A 15,921-nucleotide genomic window follows, 5' to 3' on the forward strand; every position below is an offset into this window, starting at 1 on the left:
TTCTTGATAGAGTCAAAGGAATTTCCAGTAGGTAGAATAAATGTGACAAAATCAAGTGCTAAATCTCATGTGTTTCAAGTCTTCAGAAAATCTTCTAAGCTCTTACTTGAAGCCTGTTTACTCTTAGATTACACTGAATGCTAATAAGTTTGGTTACTGGTCTCTGTCTACAATGGACTTGATAGCCTAAGTGTAAGGAACTCACAAGAAGTGAGTTGCTAGAGACATGCATCCAAACAGCCACAAGACTCGTTGACCATGAGGAAGAAGCTGGGGAAGGTAAAGAGCAGACCTAATAATTAATTGAAAAGCAGAGCAACTAGTACTGTTTAATGTCAAGAGCAAACAACTGGCCACAGATCAGATGCCTTTGTGAAATGGTATAGTTGGGAAAAGAATATTTGCGACAAAGATGTGAAGTTATTTAATACGTGATTTTTAAAATATCAGCTATAAACATTCACTCCATTTGAATTTAAAGTTCTGTGTTCATATTCACTAAGGAGGTTAAACTGAATATATACATATTCATATTCAATTACTCAGTTTAAGAAGCTAGAAAAGCATGTGATGCAATTTGAGAAATGTCTTTATCAAAATTTATCAAAGTGTTTTTATCAAAAGAAAAAAATGTCAGTTATAGTTCATAAAGCTGAAAAAAGAATATGCATAAAAGGTTCATATTCATTATGACAGCATGTGGAATCATTGATTTCCCAATAACACATAAAATTTATATAAATCTGCTTACTTTTATTTATCAAGCAGAAAGCTATAATAAAAGGTCTGAACTTTAAGCTTCAAGGCTTCCTATATTGTCAGTTATTCTAGTAGTACATTAATTTGAACATATTATATATTTATATAAGTTTACATAAATATATAATAAATTTAATAATTCATATATAAATATAAAATTCAACTGCTAATATTTTATATATAATATATATGATGCATAAGCTATACCTTATATCACTAGACTTGTTCAAAGAATATGAAATGTATAAATATATATTATGTAATATATAACAATGATGCATTGTATAATATTATTATATGTGCTGCTGAAGTGAGCACTGTATAATAATATTATGTATAATTCCTATCCTAAATCACTCGAGCAATGCAAAGTATGTAATAAATAATGTCTTCACATGAATTTTTTTGATGAAAGTAATCAATATGTAAATATCAGTTATGTTCAGGTGAAATTTCAATTTCAGTTATGATCAATAGGAAATTTGTATTTCAAAAGGGTATGTGATATCTTTTAGAATAGCAAAATAATAACTGTAAGAGAAGATATTGAGGGGTATGTATATGCATAGATTGGCCACTGAGTTTTCATAATTCTGATGTTGGCTACAAATCAGTCTAGAATACCTAAAATTTTTTTTTTTTTTTTAAATAATAAATTTTATTTTTATATTCCCCATACAATTGCAACCCCCCCCATTCTGACCCCAATCCCTCCCCTCCCCCCCCCACCCCCAAAAGTATCTCTGGTTCATAGTTTTTTGTTGATTTTTGATTTTCACTTTCTTATAGTTATTCATTTTCCTGGTCCCTTATTTAAGTTTTCTAGATTCCTGCTATGAGTGAGACCATCCGGTATTTTTCTTTTTGGCTTATTTCACTGAGCATGATCCCTTCCAGCGCCATCCATGTTGCTGCAAATTGCATGTGTTTATCTTTTTTGAATGCTGAGTAATACTCCATGGTATATATGTACCACATCTTCTTGATCCAGTCATCTATTTTTGGGCATTTGGGCTGTTTCCAAAGCTTAGCTATTGTAAATAGTGCTGCTTTGAATACCTAAAATTTCTAAGAGGAGAGTAAAGAAAATTTTCTCATTTTTGCTTTTAAAATGACACCCATGATTGCACACCCAATAAATATCAATTTTTTAATATTCTAAATATATTTTAAAATATAAAATGTTTCCTGTATCTCTCAGGGAGTCAAACTAATGGTACATATAAGGCTATATCTTAGGCTGAGTTCTAAACAGTATTTTCTTGTTTAGAACTTTTTTTTTTAAAGATTTATTTATTCTTATACAAGAACCAGGGTACAGGCCAGATGCGCGGGAGGGTGAGAAGATTCACCGGAGACAGAGTGGGGAACAGAACAAGCAGACTGACTGACATACACTGCTGAGGGGAGCAGCAGGCGAGACAGGAGAGGTCTGCTGCGCCATATGGGTAGCTCCCTGGCTGGCCAGGGATTGAACTCATGCTGCAGAGGCTGCAGATTGCTTCGTAGTGCCGTGCTTAACCCCTTGCGCCACCAGGGAGGCCCATTTAGAACTTTTCAAATGTGGAAAGGAATAAGGAATTTCCTAATTATTGGTTTAAGTAGTATTTTCCTCTCTGTATAGATTTTTGCTGGCTCATGTATTTGGTTAATTGTTTCTTATTTCCAAATTGCAAAATTTAATTTATATTGCAGCCTAGTCACCTTTAATCTTTTGAAACAAGGTGGTATGAAAATTTTTAAATAAATAACCATCTCAGCATGACATTCACATGAATATTTCCATATTTGGTTCCCTTATTGTCTCATGCCAATTCCAAGTAGGAGATAACAAAACACTTGATTATAATTATAAAAATCAGTTAGTGCTAGATGACCAAATTTAATCCAGATTCAGATAAGTCAAAAAAATTTTTCTTTTAGTAGTCTTAGTTCCTTGGTTTTCTGGTTTTAGCAGTTTTTTATTAACCTTCATTATTCTGGTTTTTATTTTAATCTGTTACAGTTGGTGATGGAATATTGCTTAGGCTCAGCCTCTGATTTGTTAGAAGGTAAGGATAAAAATATTATTCCCTCCTTTTCTGTTTTACTTAGAAAAAATGTTATATCTTATATTAAAGGGCAGTTTGGGCAAACTAAATGGATGATGACTTGTATTTAAGAGCTGTATGAACAAGCTATGCAGACTTTATCTCTTCAGTGTCACTGAGTGTATCTCAGTAATGATTAACAACCCTCTTGCAGTTTTAGTTCACATCCCACCCAGGACAGGTACTACTAAAATGTTTGAGTAATATGATTGTATTTAGTCAAAACCATCAAATTGTTGTGTATATATGAAAAAGAGGTCTATGGTAGCAAATTTTATTGATATTTAACCCTTTCTAATACCTTGGCTGACCCAGTTCTCCATTGTAGTTGCTATTACATAACCAGAAACTGTTAAAAATTTACATTAAAAAAAAGTCATCCTTGATCTTTGAATAGAAATTGCTTATTAGCTGCTTTCACAAATAATGAAAACCTGTAGTTAGAAGGGGTAATTACAGATGGCTTTGTGGCAGAGGAGAATAATGCAACCTAAAACACTCTAGGCATTTAAAATGCCATAAGGGACTGGTAAATTTGGGCCTGGCCATTTGGAATGGGTGTGGCTTTGACTTGCAACTGACAAGTAAATTAGCAATTCATAACAATGAATATCAGGCTTTGCTTTATTTTGAGGGACTTGTTTGTATTTATACTTGGATTTCCTATTAACTGATTATATATAACTCTTCTATAGAAAACATATATCCCATGTATCTGGGTGAATGTGTTTCCAAACTGTCATTTGAGAAAGTATGTAAATTCAGTCTGGTATAGCTGTGTAAGATAAAAAGAGGAATGAAACTGATCATATACTCATCTACTGCTGACCTTTTTTTTTCCTTTCACAGTTCACAAGAAACCACTTCAGGAAGTAGAGATTGCTGCCATTACTCATGGTGCCTTGCAGGGGCTAGCCTATTTGCATTCTCATGCCTTGATTCATAGGTAAGATTAGAGACCAGTTACATATTCATTTCATTTACAGACTGTCTCTTCAAGAAACCTTGAAAATTCGTGTGTTCTCCAGTTGTTAGGAGAATTTATGGGAATCAAATAGATTGCTGCTGCTTCAGGAAGCAAGGAGTAAAGTTGCTAGAATTCAGTTCCTGACTCTCAGTCTTTCCCAGATATCCACAAAAACTCACATCATTTCTGTTCTATAGGTAACTATTCTCCAGACAGGGTAATTTGAAAAGGGGCCCAGCAATTTTTTGATACCCTCTCAAGAAGAAAAGAAAATTGTCCTTCCTTGCATATTTGTATTTCCTAACTGAGTTTCTTCTTCCTTTTCTATTGTAAATAACAAGTCAATCATATATAAGTATATGTTGGCTTATAACTTTAAAATACTTTGCATTTCTATAGTCCATATAGAGATCTCTGAAGGTGTTATTTGTTGTCTTTACTTTGGCAGAGGAAGAAACTGAGACTTGGAAAGATCCAAATAACTTGTCCATAATTTCACAGCATTTATATAATAAAGATTAACATGCAAATTTTCTAACTCCCAATCCAAGGCTGCCTTCTACCTTATATTTTCCTTACCACAATACCACATTCCTCCCTCCAACCTACTTCTCTCCACAAACTTCTCCTAAACAAAGATGTCTTTAGCAATCTTTCCTACTCTCAGTGAAGAACTTCTAATACATTTATTTTAATGAATGGTAGCAGAAGTATTGGAATGTAAGGTAGGTATAAAGAATCTGAGATGACTCAAAAACAAAAGAAAGCCCTCACATTTACTGGGAAGAAATGAAAGTATTAGGTCATAGGTTCCCCTTTTGCTTCAGTTTAATCACCCTTGCTAGAATGGCCTTTACCAGTTACTGGCACAACAAAAGCAGAACTTCCTCAAAATTCCTCTCTTAAATTTGACTTTTAAGGATGAAGAGTGAACTTAGTCATAGCTAATAAATATTGATGAAATAAAATGAACCATAACATCTATAGATTTGACAATAAAAAAGATTTATTTGGTATCAAGATGTCATAATTGAATGTCAACTTGTTTATGATAATTTTGCCTGCGCCTCATGAAAGCCACAGTTCAATTTTTTGTGTCTTTGTTAACTTAATTTGCACACTCATACTTTATTCTGTATTGTAGTTTGTCTTTCATAACCCTTTCACATTTAACCCTTTCAAATATATTGTATTTTTCAGTACCTTGTAAAAAGAAGTTAAAAAGAAAAAAAAAAGACCTTTAAAGAATGCTTTTCACTTAAAAAATAAATACCATTTCTTAGAATTTTGTTGTTTTAAGAAGCAAGTCAGTGTTCTAACTGAAGAAAGAAAAACAAATTTTTCTGTTTTAAGAAAAGTAAATGCTGTTTTAGTTCTCTCTGCCAATGACTAATGTCATCATAAGGACAGAAACGGAATTATTAAGATTTTTGGAAAAGTTGTTTTAGAAACATTTGAACCTTATCATTTTCAACTTTAGCTAAGTTTTCCTCATTCTCTTTGCTTTATCTTTCTACTGCCCATCAACCAATAATTCCTGGTTTCTAGTACTCATTACATCTCATGCCTTTTCAAAAGAAAATAAGGAGTATATCCACATCTTCTCATTCTAAATTATCATACTGAAGAGTGAACTTTTTAAATCCTATTTTAAAAACTTTTTGCTGCATAAAACATCTAATAGCTTTAGTAGTAACCACTTGCAGTCTTTGTAGTAGTACAATAGAAATGCAATTTCCTTTCTAACCCCTAATCCTTGTTTGTTTTGATCTTTCAGGGTCTTCTTTTTACTGTACAGTGTTATTTTTAAAATAACACCTTCTATATAACATGTACCCTCAAATGCCTTAGAGTTGCAGTTACAATTAAAGGCAGAGAGAAAGGGTCGCAGGCAAGAAAAGGTATGTGTGTAGCTGAGGCTTATTGGTAGGTAGTAAATACAGAGTCATCGAAGGTTTCTTTAAACTCCAAAAATGTCATGTAATTTGGAAAAGAAAAAAAAAGCACTTACAATTGGCACCAATTTTCCCAGCACACGGAATACTGGCGGTAACTGGATTTCGCATCCAAGAAAATACTTTCGTAAGTGCAGAAACTGAATAGGTTTCCTTGTCTGCCATGTCTGCCTCTCACTGCATTCCTTGCCTCTGAAGAAAATTCTACCTTTTAGTAATTACTGTGACGAACCTGTAAGTATACCCAGGAATCTGGGCCCTCTTACAACATGCAGTAATAACTAAATCCCCAGAAGACTATCTAAGCAAGGTTTTTTAAAATAAAGTTTTTGTCTTATTAATGGCATGCTCTGACCTATTCCATAATCAAAATTGAAAAGTAATTTTCTAATCCTCTTATTTTTTCCTTTAGGGATATTAAAGCAGGAAATATTCTTCTAACAGAGCCAGGTCAGGTGAAACTAGCTGACTTTGGATCTGCCTCAATGGCTTCTCCTGCCAACTCCTTTGTGGGCACACCTTACTGGTATGTAGAATTAGAAAACATAACATGACTTTAAAAAATGTGTGCATGAACAAAATGAACTTATAGCATTGGTCTTGTTTTGTTATGGTTTTTGACAAGGTATCACCATAAGTCTCAAAATAAGATTTCAATAGAGAACAGAAAACTCACTAGCAAAAAAAGAAGCACTCTGTTTTAGTATAACATTTCCAGTGCCTTCAAATTGCTCAAATAAGATTGATGTCATTGTGTGTAAACTGAGCAGGATTATCAACCCACTGACCAAGCTTAGGTTTTAGATTTCAGTTAAGGTTTCTTTTGAACTTGAGGCAGAGTTTCTAAGCTAGGACAATGTAACTTCTTTAACCTTCTGAACCAGTGAGCACAAATATTTACTTCAAATGAAGGAAATCCAGATTTTTGTCTTTGCTGCATTCTCTGATACTTTACATAGTTTGTCATTTTGACTTAAAGTTTTCCCACATTCCATTCAAGATTTCTTTTCTTCCTTTCATAGATATATTGAAAGTTTACTGTGCCTTGGAATATGACTTAAATCCTTGGAAAATTATTTCCTACTAAAAAAACAATGGCTAATATTTGAATTTTTTCCCATCATCATCAAATAGCATTTACTAAGCAACTACTTAACACACACTAAGAAAGAGCAAAGCTTGTTAAAGATATATGGCCACTGCCTCCCCTAATGAAAATTCCTGACAAAGTAGCATCCATTACCATAACTTCTTTATTTAGTTTCATAAAATATTTTTCATGTTTTTTTATCTACATGTTTCATATACATTCATCCTTTACCAAATCTCTCTGGAGTAGCTACTAGAATTATCTCCATTTTACAAATGAAAAGATTCAAATGCATAAAGTTTAATAACCCAAGATCAACGGATGATAATAGTGGAACCAGGATTTATTAAAATTCATTGTTTTATGTAAATTACCAACTATAGAGAATATATTTTGGAAATTTTTTCCAAATTGTATAGAAAGTAATATATTTATCAGATAAAATTTTAGACTCAAAAGCAGCTCTTTCATTAATTACTATATTAGGTGAATTTTGTTTTCAATTTTCAACTTGAGTTTTGCACATTATGTTTGGCAGGATGGCTCCAGAGGTGATCTTAGCTATGGATGAAGGACAGTATGATGGGAAAGTTGATATTTGGTCACTTGGGATCACCTGTATTGAATTGGGTGAGTAAAACATCATTTTCACTATACTTTTAAGAATCACTTGTTATTATGATTATTTATTTTTTCACCCAACTAGTATTTAATGAAAGACTGCTATTTGTGTGCCTGGCAATGTAAATTTATTAAATTTTCTCCTAGAATTTTGATTAAGATTTAAAGATTACTTTCTCTTCGCTACATTTTCATACTACTAGTTTAAATAAAAGAATCTGAGCATATCTGAAAATTACAAATGTGGGAACACACAATAGTAAGTATTAATATTTGAAAAATATCTATTCTCCATAACATACTCAAAAATAAATTGTAGATTGGTTCAATACCCAAAAGTAAAACAAAAGCTTTTAGGAGAAGCCCTCTTAAGCCTCAGTTTTGTCATCTATGAAATAGAGATAGTACTAGCACTTGTTTTATAGAATTGTTATGAAGATTAATGAACACACATACATAAACACACACATACCTACTTAATATTGATACTTAATACTAAAGACATTGCCTGGCATACATAAGCATTATACAAGTGTAGTTGTTATCATTATTACTCTGGGAGCATTTCTGCACAGGTATAGAAAAGAATTTTTCTAAATAGTATTTTTTTAATGATAGGTATGTACTATAACCTTTACTACTTGATAATATAAAGCTATGTAAAACACAAATTTAAAAACAAGCCATAGACAAGTAGAAAGTAGTTGAAACGTATCTAACCAACAGAGTATTGGTCCAGAATTTATAAAGAACTCTTTTAATTTCTTTATCAAATTTCCCTATCATGTGGTCTCCCTGGTGGCACAGGGGTTAAAGTCTCATTGCTATCAAGGTATCTATCTGCAGCTACTGTGACATGAGTTCAATCCCCAACCACCCACATGACGCAGCAGACCTCTCTTGTCCCGCCCACTGCTCCCCCTTCAGCAGTGTATTTAAGTGGATCCGCCTGTTCTGCTCCCCAACTGTCTCTGGTGAATCCTTTCACCCCCCGCAGCTCTGGCCTACACCCTAGTTCTTGTATGCATAAATAAATATTTTTTAAAAAACTAAAAATAAAATGATTTACTGAATTAAAGAGCTAATGAGCTTCTCCCAAGTTGTTCTTACCCTCCACAGTAGTTATTACTTCAAATTGATAAATGATAAATGATAGTATCAAATAATACTTAAGAGTAGAGATTATGTAGTCAAATAAACTTGAGTTCTAATTCCAGCTCTGTCATTTCTTAGTTGTATGACATTGATCACATTCTTTTAACTTTATGAATCCCTATTTTATATGGATTGTCTGTCTTAAAATAGAAATTTTATTTTAAAATGCATATTACTATATCTTGCACATAGTATGTGCACAATAAATGTTAGCTGCTATTAGCACAAATCCTATATATCATATCCAGATTTTTAATTTACATTTTAACTTCTCTTTAAAACTGGGAGATATTTTGCAAGCAGCTGCATCTTCTAATTGACAGCATTTTTTCTAAGTTATGATCTTAAATAATGCTGCATCTTTTTTTAACATTTATCATTTTTCACATTTTTTTTAGACAATATTTGCTTTCTCCCACCCCTGCAGATTGAGTCCCCATAGAATTTCCTTCCCTAAGACACCCATGCACCATCACCACAGTCCCCTGTGCTCCTCCCTCCCTCCCTTCCTTTCACCCCTCTCCCTCCTCCTCCCCTGCAGTATGTCTCTGGTTTATAATTGTCTGTTTTTGCTTTGTTGTGTTTTGTACTGTTATTATTTTTTTTTTTTACACTGATGTCTTATTTGGTTCCCCTATATTCCTGTTATAAGTGAAACCATCCAATATTTTTCTTTTTCCTTCTGGCTTATTTCACTGAGCAGAATTCCTTCTAGCTCCATCCACGTTGGTGCAAATGGCATGAGTTTATCTTTTTTGATTGCTGAATAATATTCCATTGTGTATATATACCACATCTTCTTGATCCAGTCATCTATTTTTGGGCATTTGGGTTGTTTCCAGGTTTTACCTATTGTAAATAGTGCTGCAATAAACATAGGCATACAGGTGCTCTTTTGAATCACTTTTTTTGTGTCCTTTGGGTAGATCCCTAGTAGTAGAATTGCTGGATCGTATGGTAGCTCCATTTTTAGTAGACTGAGGAACCTCCAGCTTTCCACAATGGTTGGACCAGATTGCACTCCCACCAGCAATGTAGGAGAGTTTCTTTTTCACCACATCCTTGCCAACATTTGTTGTTTTTTTTATATGTGCCATTCTTACTGGTATAAAATGGTATCTCAGTGTGGTTTTGATTTGCATTTCCCTGACAATAAGGGATGTTGAACATTTTTTCATATGCCTGTTAGCCATTTGCATTTCCTCTTTAGAGAAATGTCTTTTGAGTTCTTCTGCCCATTTCTTGACTGGATTGTTTATTTTGTTTTTGTTGAGCCGTGTGAGTTCTTTGTATATCATTGTGATCAGTCCCTTATCAGTTGGATGGAATTAATGCTGCATCTTACAGTTAATATTATCTTAGATTCAGAGAAAATTTTTAGTACATGCTCAGTTAATATTCATAAAATAAAATTGTTACCTTGGACATTCAACTTCTCCACAATTATCCAAACTTATTATATTGGCAATATATTAAACCATAAAATGGCAATATAATAAACCAAGTATCTTCTTGACAGTTTTAACTTACATTTTTATTTCCTGAACATTAATCTTGTTAGTAGATATATAAAAGTATCCAATAATTTTTCTAAGTATTCATTGTGATGTTTAGTGAAATTCCAAGTACAGTGTTGTGCCTTTGAATTGTGCCTTTAATGTTGTAGATAGTGCCTGAATAGTGTGTTGTGGCCTTTCCTAATGACACCTGTTCTATAAAAGTATGTATTTTTAAAAAGCACCCTAATTTGATAGTTGAGTTGCTAAAGTAAGATCACAAAGAGGAAGATGTTAATGTTAATAGTACTGACCCTCTTTTCTGGATCAAGCTCTATAGTTTCTAAGTGTTTAATTTTGAATTTTCTAAAACATCTTGGACATTGAAATTGTCCACGCACCAGATTTTTTTTTAATCAAGATGATTTTAAGAGAAGTTTATTTTATACTCTTCTGCTTAAACTACAGACTCTTATTTCACCAGCAAAGATCATGGTAGAAGCTGGAAAATAACATGTCAGCAATATTAGAGAATTGACTGTATTCAGAAATGAATTACCCAGGGGAAAAAAATGAAAATATAAATGTTATGCAGTTTTTCCGCCCAGAATTTTCTTCTTCCACAATAGTCACTATTTGTCTTTTAATACACAGATATTGTCATGGATATTGGGGAGAGGAGTATATTTACTCTTCTAAAGCTAGTTTTTAAAAAATACTATCGTAAAATGCACAGGGTTGTTGAACAGGCACTGAGACCTCATGAAAAGGACATAAGTATCACATTAGGGGACTGGGTTGAAATCCCAATTTAGCCACTTACCATCAGTATATACAACTTGGTTTCATTATTTAGAGTGGTTGAACCTCAGGTTTCTTCAACTGAGAAATTGGAATACTAATGCTTATCTTGCCAAACTATTCTAAGAATTATGAATAACATATGTAACATACCTAAAGCAGTGAGTGCCCAACATGTAATAGGAACTCAACAAATAGTAGTAATTAATATCACTATTTGTTATATATAGTTTTCAAGTCATTTGTTAATAAGAAATCTGTTGCCTTTCATGAAGTATTTAAAGACGGGGCACTCTTGGATCTTCCTTAGTAAAACAAAGCTCAGTCTAGTTGCTCTAATTTAGTATAATCCTTGCCAAATAGTGTTCATAAGTTTCGCTGAACTGGCCTTCCTGGACCTTGATTTTTGTATAATACATATGATCATCCACAGAAACTTCATTATCTTTAAATAGAAATCACTATTTTTTTCTTTAAATTTAGCCAATTCAACTCTGTCATATGTCTACTGTTTTTCTTTCTTTGAGGAAATGTGGATTACATATCACAAAGGGGCTTCCAAAGCACTGCAGTACCTATTCCACTGCTTGTGTAGAAGCTTCTATGTGGACTATTTTATTATACAGTAAGAATTAACAAACTTTCTATAAAGGACCAGATAATTAGTGTTTTAGGCTTTACCAGCCATACAGTCTCTGGCATACTACTCAACTCTGCTGATTTAGCATGAAAGCAGCCATAGACTTTAATACTTAAATTAAGAAGCATGGCTATGTTCCAATAAAACTTTACAGAAACAGGCTGCTAGTTAAATTTTACCCATAGGCCATAGTTTGCCAATCCTTGTCTATAATATTTTAGCTTAGTAATAAGCCCTGTCACCTGACTTAGAGGATTTATGTTGTACATCTAGCAAAGAACTTGAACGTAGGTAAGACTATCTGAAACTAGTATTAAATGAAATGCTTCTCAGATCTTAAGAGTTGTATGCTATATAAAGATATTGAAATGTCTTTAAAATGTGCTTCTTGACTAGAGTTGATATATTGTGTGGCCAGCTCTCTATTCACAACAGAATGCTTGCTAGTTATAGACCTCACCGTTCCTGCTTTGAATCTAAGCTACGGGTTTTTTTGTTTTTGTTCCTTCATCCTCTTCTTTCTGAATTTCTATTTTCTTCTTCCTTTAGTCCCACTTCCTTATGCAATGCAGTGTCCTAAGCAACTTAGATTATACCTTTAGCCAGTAAGCAAGAGAAGATTCCTGTCTTTTTGATAGTAAATGAAACCAACATGAGCCCTAAGACATAATGAATTTTCATTTTTGTGACTTCTTGCAACGCAAAAATTGTTGTTTTGGCCAAGTTCTTCTTTGCTTTAACTTGCCTTAACTTCATTTATTTATTTTGTAGTATTTTGGGGTCACCAAAAATAAATACCAAGGGCTATGCTCAGCAATGGGAATACAAAAATGACTTAATAGACATTACCCCTCCCCTCATGAAATTTAGCAAAAAGATATACATTAAATAGAAAATTATATAAATAATCGCAGTTGTAAGAGGGGGTAAAAAGGAAAAATATGATTTGTAATGATAAAATCTATTGGAAAACCTAATCTGAGAGGTCAGGGAAGACTTCCTTGGTGAGGTGATTCTAATCATATAATAAGCCTTGAACAGATATATATTAAGTTAATTCAGAAATGAAATTAAGATGAAACAATGAGGCAAAAATTAACCAGATAAAGTTTAAGGGACAAAAGCGAGAGGGGTGTCCAGACAGAGAAAGCAGCCTGTGTCTGATCATTACAGTGAAGCAAAAGATGGCATGGGAAGGGCAGAGAGAGAAATGCTTCTCAGAATTAGATGCTAGAGATGGCCAGGATCATGTTAATAGGCTGTTCAAGGATATGGACCTTGGTCTAAGAATGATGGGAAGCCATTGATAGTTGCTTGATGCACTCCTAGTTCTACATGACTTAAATACTTGAACTGGTCAGAAGGCCAAGCTCTAGAATCTACTCCTGATGAATGAAATAAAATAAACCAGAAGTAGTTTTTCCTCTTCTACATTTGAAAAAGACATAAATCTATTTATCCACACTGCAACTTTCAAATGTTTACTTGTTAACAATGTTTCAGATGTTTACTTGTGCTATTTGTATATATTTGGTACATGTAAAATATATTGTTGATAGGTTAATAAATATATATTGTTGATAGGTTAATAAAAAAATAAAAAATTAATAAAAAATTAATAAAAAAATTCTAGAAATGTAAACTGTCACATTTCCAAAGTATCAGAAATCATTTAATCAAGTTTATAAGAGGACTCTCGTAGGTATCACAGATGATTGAATGTAGTTGCCTTCTGCTTGAGCTCTGCCGATGACAAAGTCAGCTGCTCTCAACTTTGTACATTCTAGGTTTTAGGGAGATTTCCATTTTGTACTGTTTTGTTTACCATTCTGGCTTCTCATAGGTTCTTCCTTCTCTGAGTAAAAATGTCTTCCATATTACTTTTGACCTTAGGTTTTCTTTTCTTTCTTGAATTGCATAGAACAAGCTAACCTCACCATTTTGAAAGTGATTACTAGAAAAATATTTACTTAAAAACCAAAACACTCTGATGAAGCAAGAGATCAGATTGTGAATTGCAAAAAAGGGGCCATATAAAAAAATCTATTAGGATGCAAATAAGGGATCAGGAAAAAAACGTAATTATAATAAAGTAAAGATCAAAATTAACAGGCAACTATAAACCAGAGACATTCTGCAGGGGGAGAGAAGGGAGTAGGTTCAAAAAGGGGTGGGAAGAGTGCAAAGGACTACGGTGATGTTACATGGGTGAATGGTGGTGGGAATTTTACGGGAACTATAACCAAGATGAAAAAGCATGCATTGTACACAAATGAAGAATGATGTAAAAGTAATTAATTAATTTAAAAAATAAAATTAAAAAATCTAGTAGGATAAGCATGGTAGAATGAGACAGTGATTTTCTTCTATGACATAATTGATAAATAATATAAGATTAATAGTGCTCAAAACTAGAACCTTTTTTCTCTCCTTTGGTCAACAAATATAGAACCTAGTGTGTAAATAGCATCTCTTTACATCTCAGAGAGTAAATAAACAAATAGAGTATTAGGATTATAAGAGCTTGCTCTTAGAGCTACCATTTCTTTTGAGAGAAAAGATTTGTATAGTTACATAAATGCAATAGATGAGCACATATCAAATGAGTAGTGTGTTAAGGAAAGCAATCGGAATTCCGAAAAAGAAATCATGGTGAGCTGGGCATGCACTTAGTCTTCCATTAAGAAATACCTGATTCACTGAGTTTTTTAGTGTGGTTCCAACAAGTCTTATTTATTATTTACCTTCTTTCTCTCTCCCATTTTCCTACCTGAACTTTTTCTTTGAACCAAACTCTTCAGTGTTTATTGAATTGAATTATTTTATTTCCTACACTATGTTAATGATGTTTAAGATGTTCCATCCCATAATAATCTTGGCCCCTTTTTTTCATTCTACTGCATCTTTGGGCTTTCTGGATTTTTTTAAAGGATTTTTTTTTTTAATTAAAACACACAAAAATGTTCGTGTCTACTGTGGGAAGATAGACAAACACCAGCCTTTTGAAGATATGTGATAAAAAATCTGTTTCAGGCCTCCCCTGGTGGCGCAGCGGTTGAGCGCTGTGCTGCGAGGCTGCCCGCAGCCTCTGCAGCGCCTGTTTGTTCCCCCGTCACCGGCGAGGGTCCCACAAAATAAATAATTAATTTAAAAAATAAATAAAACTTGGGTCACACCTTTAAAAAAAAAACTTTTTCTTTCACTCTTTTGAAATGGGTTATGGTTTTTTATTTTGTTTTGCTTCCTCACCCCCTACCCCCCTAAAATGGGTTTTGTTAGAAGCTTTGCCAATGTACAGTGAGATGACCAGTAGTACATTCTTCTGAAAGACTATGCTGGGCTGACCTTAGAGATTAAAATAAGTGGATTATGTGGCAAGACAACAGTAACGAGCTGTTGATTTAGCAGCAAAGGCTTTGCTCATAATTCTTTATTTCTCTATTTGCCTGATTTCTTTTAAGAACTGCTTTATCCTGTTTCTTTTCTTTCAGCGGAACGGAAGCCCCCCCTTTTCAACATGAATGCAATGAGTGCCTTATATCACATTGCCCAGAATGATTCACCGACATTACAGTCCAGTGAATGGTAAGACTGCTATCATTTTAGATGTCTAAGAAAATCACCATCTATATAATATATATAGTATATATATAATTATATATATTTGGGATTTCCATAAATTTACATTTTAAATATATCTGACATAGAAAGCATTTCAGTTCTTAATTGTGTGTTGTAATAGGTGACATTGATGCTTTATAGCATGAACTGTGCACATACATTTTTACTTTCTATGGCTGTGTTATGCTCTTAATTTTGTGTAGTCACTAAAATTCTTCAGGGGACATGCCCTGCTACCTTCCTAACAAGTCTAGTCTATTAAGTCATAACTGTCTGATATTGATCATCTCAACTCTTACAATTTCTCAGCAGTAATAAAATACTCTCGATGTCATTACTTTTTCAATTGTCATTTTATTTACCTTGTATGTATTTAAATGTATTGACACACAAAAAAAAAATACTGTCTGTTCAGAAGTAATATTGTCCCTATGATATTTTGATAGCTATTTGGGTCACAAGAGTTATTTTTAAAAGGGGGTAATTTAAAGAAGATTAGACAAAATGGAATTTTCAAGACAGAAAGTATTTTCATCCAGAAAGCATCTTCTAGGCTCTCTGTCCCTTACGCTTTAAGGGACTAACTGGGTATAGGCTATAGGTGATGGAAGAGTTACCAACTAGTAATAAAGAATATAGGCTTGATCCTTAAATAAGAATTATTTTTTGGAGACAAAAGTGTTTGTAAAACAAATACATATAAATACAGTATTTTTATTTTTATGA

The 15,921-nt window shown here is 33.2% G+C and overlaps 1 protein-coding gene across 3 annotated transcripts in view; it reads left to right on the forward strand.

Moving 5' to 3' along the window:
• TAOK3 (TAO kinase 3) overlaps window positions 1-15,921 on the forward strand; it is a 158,920-nt gene that overhangs the window by 88,767 nt on the left and 54,232 nt on the right. For all 3 annotated transcript variants that reach the window (XM_037511084.2, XM_037511085.2, XM_054695305.1), the window contains exons 6-10: window positions 2,765-2,810; window positions 3,699-3,795; window positions 6,184-6,297; window positions 7,400-7,491; window positions 15,066-15,159. In XM_037511084.2, coding sequence (XP_037366981.1) covers window positions 2,765-2,810; window positions 3,699-3,795; window positions 6,184-6,297; window positions 7,400-7,491; window positions 15,066-15,159 — 443 coding nt within the window. The remainder of the gene's footprint in view (window positions 1-2,764; window positions 2,811-3,698; window positions 3,796-6,183; window positions 6,298-7,399; window positions 7,492-15,065; window positions 15,160-15,921) is intronic.

Source organism: Talpa occidentalis, unplaced genomic scaffold, assembly GCF_014898055.3.
Source record: "Talpa occidentalis isolate TD23 unplaced genomic scaffold, MPIMG_talOcc4v2.1 talOcc4.14, whole genome shotgun sequence".
Taxonomy (NCBI): Eukaryota; Metazoa; Chordata; class Mammalia; order Eulipotyphla; family Talpidae; genus Talpa; species Talpa occidentalis.